The sequence below is a fragment of the Electrophorus electricus genome, chromosome 22 (genome assembly GCF_013358815.1).
Source record: "Electrophorus electricus isolate fEleEle1 chromosome 22, fEleEle1.pri, whole genome shotgun sequence".
Taxonomy (NCBI): Eukaryota; Metazoa; Chordata; class Actinopteri; order Gymnotiformes; family Gymnotidae; genus Electrophorus; species Electrophorus electricus.
In genome coordinates this window covers 11,056,354-11,063,853 of record NC_049556.1, presented here as the reverse complement: position 1 = coordinate 11,063,853, position 7,500 = coordinate 11,056,354, and the positions used below count along the sequence as shown (strand labels likewise).

General features: G+C 43.5%; 2 protein-coding genes across 2 annotated transcripts in view; both read right to left on the bottom strand.

Moving 5' to 3' along the window:
- si:ch211-207e14.4 (interleukin-17 receptor D) overlaps positions 1-2,666 on the bottom strand; it is a 7,453-nt gene extending 4,787 nt beyond the window's left edge. Inside the window, exons 1-2 of the mRNA XM_027008501.2 lie at positions 2,550-2,666; positions 1,584-1,668 (exon numbers count right to left, since the gene is read on the bottom strand). Coding sequence (XP_026864302.2) covers positions 1,584-1,668; positions 2,550-2,666 — 202 coding nt within the window. The remainder of the gene's footprint in view (positions 1-1,583; positions 1,669-2,549) is intronic.
- Positions 2,667-3,064: 398 nt separating this feature from the next.
- The window catches only part of fam50a (family with sequence similarity 50 member A), an 8,700-nt gene continuing 4,264 nt past the window's right edge, over positions 3,065-7,500 (bottom strand). Inside the window, exons 7-13 of the mRNA XM_027008502.2 lie at positions 6,991-7,052; positions 6,541-6,617; positions 5,470-5,524; positions 5,062-5,110; positions 4,730-4,800; positions 4,452-4,562; positions 3,065-3,481 (exon numbers count right to left, since the gene is read on the bottom strand). Of these exons, the coding sequence (XP_026864303.1) occupies positions 3,473-3,481; positions 4,452-4,562; positions 4,730-4,800; positions 5,062-5,110; positions 5,470-5,524; positions 6,541-6,617; positions 6,991-7,052 (434 nt within the window). The 3' untranslated portion in view covers positions 3,065-3,472. The remainder of the gene's footprint in view (positions 3,482-4,451; positions 4,563-4,729; positions 4,801-5,061; positions 5,111-5,469; positions 5,525-6,540; positions 6,618-6,990; positions 7,053-7,500) is intronic.

The window sequence follows — 7,500 nt, the reverse complement described above, 5'->3', positions numbered from 1 at the left end:
AACTAACAAGGCAATACGGTCACGCTCATAAACGTCATACTGGAAATCTAAAGATGTCCTAACAGAGCAATTATTTATACTGCATCAAGAGCTAAAGCCGCCATGCGTTTAGGCTTGCCATAAAAGTTTACGGAGAACTCGATTTCCTACGAAAGGAAATCCCAAATTGAAAAATGATATAAAGAAATGAAAAGGATGCCTTGGAGATGCCCTCTGAACATGATTATGGCCACATTATCTCGCTCACAACCTCCGTCAGACATGACTAGCATGCCTGCGTAAGATACGCTTAGCATCTTTAGCACTGCAGGTTGTTGGCTTGTGTACACCACTTATGTCTCTTTTGCACTTCAGATGGAGAAATAAAGAAAATATTGGGTGTCTAGAAACGTATAAAACATCTCCCGTCTCTTCCAGTGGGAGGCCCACGTTTTCCTCACATTTAGGGCTTTAGCAGAGGCCTGGGAGTTTGAGGGTGCAGCACAGTACTTTTGTGGTTCCTCATCATTCCTGGGATCTGTAGGAGCCACTGCAGCTTAGGGATCATGGCCCCACCTGACTCTGTCGCCACTGGGACCACCTTGATATTAATCCTCCACAGCTTCTCATATTCCTTCATTTGGAGGTTTACACCACTATTATGCCCAACAAACAGACCGAGCTGCCTTAGTGACCATCACCTGGGCCACTAACCCCACTGCAATTAAATGCTTTGAGAGGCAGGTGCTGGGATACATTGAGAACATCGTCCCCGACAACAATTTGGACCCACAACAGTTTGCCTACTGGTTCAACAGATCCACAGTATAGCATACACACTCCACACCACCCTGCCCACCTGCCCACCACACAAATCGCTATGCAAGGCGGCTACTTAAATTCTAAAGTTAAATTACAGCTCGGCATCCCATCCAAACACAACTTTGGTGCCAATCTGTGCGAGTGGACTCTGGATTTCCTTGCCAACAGACCCCGGCATGTACGAAACACCTCTTTCGCTCTGACCCTCAGCACGGGCACTACACGGGGCTGTGTTCTCAGCCAGCCGTCGAACTCCCTGTTCACACAGGACTGTTCGGCCAGATGCAGCTCCAGCGCAACCACTGACGGCCCGAGCGCAACTAACGATGAAGCCAACAGAGAGGAGGTGGGACTCCTGGCAGAGTGATATCAGGACAACCTCCTGTCTCAGGACACAGTTCACGTTCTCATCTATTCTTGTGGGGGCGGCACAGAGAGGTTCGGCAGCTTCGAATTCAGACCCACCTACACCTTCGCTTCCTCAGGTGTCTGGGGAAAGCCTGGATGTCCCCTACAGTTCTCACTGGTTTCTATAGGTGTGCTGTGGAGTCCACTCTACAAAGGGTAGTTAAAACAGTACACAACTACCTGCAATCCAGGACATTTATACCATAAGCTGCTTCAGGAACACAGAGCACTATTCTTCCCCCCCTATCAGCCAACAACTCTTTTCCAGAGCTATTTGAAAGATCTAGCTAGATAAGAGCAGATACGTGTGAGCAGATACTGAACGCTTCTGAACACGCAGCCCAGTATTTTTGCAGTGTGTTCGAGCCAATTACCTCCAAAAAGGCTGGCAGATACAGAGCCCAGTGTCGCCTGGACATCCTCTTCACTAATCCTGCAGTACTCGCATCCTTGGGCTCCCTGAGCATAAAGGACATAAATGACAGTGAGTCATGTTTGAACATACACCAGATGTCTATGGCCCATTTCCCCAGTGTCTGGTGCTGGCCACTGTCTCCTAGATACATGGCTGCCACTCAAAGCTATTCCGTTATAGTTGCATAAGGTCCAGAAGAGTGAAATTCAGCATGCGTCTACCGAATTAAAGCAAAGCACTAATCAATCATCACAAATAAATCAGAGGGCCAAAGTGAACTCATCACTGATCTATTCACTGTAATAAAATGGTACATTTAGATGAAGGAAAACAAGCTAAACAAGAACTACCTGCTTATTTCATGTTCTGCAGCATGTCCACCAAAATTAATACACATTCACCATCATAAACCTGCTGTTGTGTTTATATTGGCAGACAATGCAACTTCAAGCAACATGCAACAAAAAGGTTCATGTTGAGAGAAATAATAGACTATATATTTCAGAGGACCTATAAAACAGCAAACACAGACAGGAATAGGAGAATGGGGAAACAAAAGCCCACCTGTACCACATTTAGCTCCTGAAACAATACAAAGCACCAATGAAAACATTCATTGGACAGGAACGTCAACCTTTCACATTTTGCTTCCTACTTTTATACTCTCTTCAGTCATTTTATTCCAGAAAACACATGCAAAATAATCTTGTCAGAAGAAATGACCCACTGTAAAGGCAGCTGTAAAAAGAAGAATAAGATGAAGGTAAAAACGCATTGACACCGATAAGCCTGTCACAGGTACCACCACTGCTGGTGCAAATATGGGGCAGATCAACAGATCAAAGCCACAGTCAGTCAGTCAGTCACACTTGTAAATGCAAACATTTTTGGTACAGAGATCTCTGGCGTGAAGCACGTCGCTTACCTGCTGCACACACAGCAGCGTGCAGTTGCGCGGTCTAAAAGACGTCCGACCTGCCTCGGATCCCACGAGCACGTCGAGCGAGATGATCAAAGCTAGAGGCAGTCCCCCTGGCCACATCCTGGCATTCCCGCGTCTCCAACACCGTCTTCCACTCCTCTCAGGCCCAGCGAGGCTTCCAAAATGAAACAGGGAGTGGGTACTAGAAGGCGGTGAGAGTACGACAGGGCGGTGGGAGAGCTCGCAGGAGAAAACGGCTGAGGGAGTGGTGGCCCCGGGCGAAGGTGTCTCTGGCAGCCTGGGCAGGTCTTGTTACACAAGCGGCTCAGAAGGGCTGAGCTTTCAGTTTTGGAACGATAACTCATACCAAGGTTTCCAGGACCTTAGCCAGCTGGACAACACTAGGACTGAACATGTGTAAAAAATTCTGAATTACTTCAAAGCCCCCCAAAACAAGAGACTTGTGGTTTAGGGTTCATCCCTTTAATGTCCAAATAAACAAACAAGAAAACCTTTGCTCTGATCATCTGTGACATTTATTAAAATGAATTTACTTATGACAAAGCCTTGACACAAAGAAGACAGCAATGTATGCAGTGGGCTTTCTAGAAACATCATTAAGCATTTACAACAATGGTACCCACACCCTCCCTTAATTTTACTTGTTACAAGATCATTTTATATCACGTGTACAAGGTAGGACTTAAGATGGTACAATACAGTATGACCTCCACACTGCCTACCAGTGACTCTTAGACAAAGTGAGACTTAAAAAGTATTAGTAGTACAGATACTCAATATCAAACCAAGAATTTAGGTTTTACATATTTGAAACCTACCTATTGTAAAAAATAAAAAGAAACTGTACACAAATACTACCAATATATATTCACAAAATCTCAATTTCTCATGGATGTGAAGTGTCTTCACCGGATCTGTAAGATGGACAAAACATACACAAATACAATCAGAATTTAATAAGCACAACCCAACACAGACTGACTTAAATAGAACACACCGCATTACTGATAAATGTTTTTCCCCCCAGTTCATATTTTTAGAACCTAACACTGTATTTGAATGTATGCATGAAGTTCTACTACTTTAACGCAGCCAGAATGTTCTAAAATGTTAAACTTGAGAGACACAGCTGGAAAACTGTAAAAGACACCATATGACAAGGAGTCGTTTGCTAAAATCAGGCAACACTTGTTCAACATTTAAAACCAAGTGAAAGTTGGCTTGGTCAGCACACGAGGTGACGTTATTATTCTCGAACGTGAGGGGGCCACCATTAAGGTGGCTATTAAGACACGTGACTCTCGAATGCAATTTTGAGAGAATTTCTCAACCAGTTTGCAAATACACTTCATTCTGCTGAATCCCAGGCTGATGAGCTACAGTTACAACCAGCAGCTATATCCATTTTGGGTTATAGCAGTCCTATAGAATGTCTACACACGTTTCCTTCCTATGCAGAAAGCATTAAACTACACATTAATACAATTATTCGTCCAGCTCAAGGCCCTGCAGGACACAACTCTGTGGGTTTAACATGGGTCCTGCTCCTATGACCAAGCCTGCGCCGTTTTAACGTTTTCAGTCAATTCTGAAGCTGACATGTTTTACTGATGTTATCAGTCTATCGGAAACATACATAACCAATGAATCACAAATCACATCATTTGGCTTTGCCATCATAGTATACTTAGTTATGACCATTTACAAAAAAAAAAAAAATTGGCCAAACAAAAAAAAAAGACAAGACATTAGAAAAGATTTGCAGTTTGGAAAGAACATCAGTAACGTCAACTTTCCTTGGACAAACAGCATACGCACTGTAAACCTCACAGCGATGTTGGGTAAATGGACGTGAACTGGTGCCGCGGGGTTAAACATACTCACAGTGTACTTGTCCCATTTCTTCTCAGGGTCATAAGGCTCCCAGCGGCTAGCCGGGAAAATGTGCTTGTTTTTCTCATACCAGCTCCTCAGAACCACCTTACCTGCATGGGACTGGACACAGCATCACATGCACACACACAGACACACACCCCACGTGACTCGGTGCTGAAACCATTTTGAATAAAGTGGTCTGCCTATACACTTTCCTTGGACTTTCCCCGTTATCTTAAAATAAAAGATGTTCAGAAAGGTATCATTTTATTTTAAAACACTTTTACCTCATCTTTCTCAACAGTGGCATCATTCACCAACCGGATGTCATCGTGAACATCAAAACTGAAGAGCGGCCCTAGATTAAGAAACGAAAAAAATATATTATACCCCTTCTAGATGACACAGTACTTATAATGTTTTTTTTTTCTCCCCCAGCCATGTCATATTTTTCAGATGTCATTTCAGGCTAAGACTTAAGGACATTCAGGTATGAGACAGGAAGAAACCAAAAACTCCGACCTGCATGAACAACAGTCATGGCTTTAAACAGCCGAAGGGCAGAAGGAGCCGAGCGGTCAAAAATAAACTCAGTGCTGCGTGAAGCTCCGCTGCTTACCGCTCTTGCCTCTCGCCTTCGTCACGATGAAGTCATAAAAGCTGTGGTGCTGCGAGAAAAACAGCCTTCAGCACTGGGAGCACAGCAAAGGCTGACACTGCATGTTACCGGTCACGATAATGGTCACGATGTGCAACGTAATAAGAACAACAACATTTGCAGGACTCTGAAGCTGCAGATCTGTCAAAAGCACAACTAAAAATGTTGGACCTCTTAAATGCCATGTCACTTTCCTTATAATAGTACGCACGTCACTAGAACAGTACTTGGGTCTTTCCCAGAATCAACGCTACGACCTTGTTTCTGACAAAGCGCTATGACAGAAATGAATCAAAGCTCCTTGCTGGGGGACGGTAAAGCGCAGTGATGCCGGTGGCTGGGTGTGTTCTCTGCTCCAACTTCACCTACATGTGGGATGATCAAATCCTCCTTGATGTACATAAGCTGCTCCACCCCTGCAGACCTGTGGAACACCAGCACATGAAGATCTTAGTGTTCTCCTCCATCTGCCTGACACACCGTGTGTTACTACACTGTAACCGTATCACATGGCAAATTCAAACGAAAATGCAATACAGCATTTAAAATGCTAATTTCAGCTCAAAGACTTGCATCATTTATGGCTAGCTTCATTCAAAGACTCTTGAATCTTCTGACTCTAAATTCTTTATTCGTTTGCAAACTCTAACAGGGCATTCAAAATGTAATCATCCAGGAAAATACTGCACTTTAGAGGTAAAACCCCTGAATAAATACTGTCCAAACATAAAAGCAAAACTAGAGACCCCGACCGGAGCCATCAAGTTTACTCGCAATTCTACTGACTTTCAGGGAAAATGGATTTGCAAAACTTTCCCAAGCCAAGTCATTCTCTCAGGCTCCTCATAAATTGTAAACCATTTATTTATTGTCGTGGATCCCTTCATGCAATGGTACAGTAAGTATACTGTTTAATTAGCTATTGCTACCTTCAGTTAATCAACAAGTCCTGGCCAAGGGACCCAACATGCGCGCTGTCATTTATGCAGCTTTTCAAAAGGAAGACTCGAGGCCTGCGAAACTCTTCTAGGACAAAATAACATCTCGGTCCACATGTTTAAAACCTGCACGCGTTCAAGCCGTGCAAGCAACAGTTCGGCTCCGTGTGCCATTTCCAATCCAGATTTTAGTGTTCGTCCCTTTGTGATTGTAGGGCTGCCATAACAAATATGAACGGAGCTGGTAGGACTTATGGTGGATTGAAAACAGAGCGTCACCCCCTAGCACATATCCATATGTTACAGATTTTGAATCTTTCATGTTGACCTTGACATGTAGCAAGAAGGAAAAAGATTTTCAAGTTTCCTCTGTGGATTTACCAACAATGAGGGTAACGATGACGTATGGCGTCCATACAGAGCAAGTTATTGCAGCTGCAACTCCTATTCAGTTTTACAATCACGAGCATGATCAGCTGAGAGCAAGTCCAGTTGTCCTTACCTCAACTCACTGAAGTCTTTCCGCAAGACCTCCAGGGCCCTCTGGAGAAACTGCTGAATTGTATTACCCTTCTTCATCTGCACAGGCACAGGCAAACACAGAAACAAACAAGATCCAATTCCGTGTAAATGCCACCACATACGCGAACACGTTTATTTCACAACAATAACAGTTGATTGCTATCATTTACAGAGTGTGCCAGCTAAAACAAGACAAGAAAGTCTGAGAAACCCCACCCAGGTCTTGAAGCCAGGTCCTTACAGGCAGTAAACACATACCCTGAACACCAGAACAAAGCAGGCAGAGCAAGAGACCAAAGGTGTGGCGTTTTGAATGACTATCGTACTCCACTCAGCCAGGATGCAGTAAATGACGCAGCCTACTGGCAAGGCGGACGGATTTCCAACGACAATTATTGTCTTGCTGTTGGTATGCAGTCACTGCAAGTACCTTGACTGTTTTCCGGTGTCCAGACCCGTCCCAGTAACTGAATGTGATTTCGATTTCTTCACCTGAATTTGAACACAAAATAATGCAGCAGGTAAACCACAATCAGAACCACAAAGCAGTAGCTCTGCCAATCATGTTTCTAAATCAGTTTAGAAGTGGTTTTGCCAGGTTTTTTTTGTTTTTTTTTTTTTTTTTGCATTCAAACATCCAGTAACCAAACACTACGCCACTAACTACAGTCAGGGTTTCTATGCATTTTCCATTACAAAATTCCATATTTTCTAGACTTCTCGATAGTTTTTTAAAACCATATACATACATCTATACACAAATAGCTAATTGTTCATTATGTAAATACATGGTTTTAAATTCTAACTGTTTTTACAGAGATGCAGTGTACACATTCAGTCACGCCATATTTCCCGCTTAGCAGTCGACAACTAGTTTGGTCTGGCCCACACTCTCTCACTCTGGTAGTATGAACGATTACGTTTTTGGAATCAATTTATT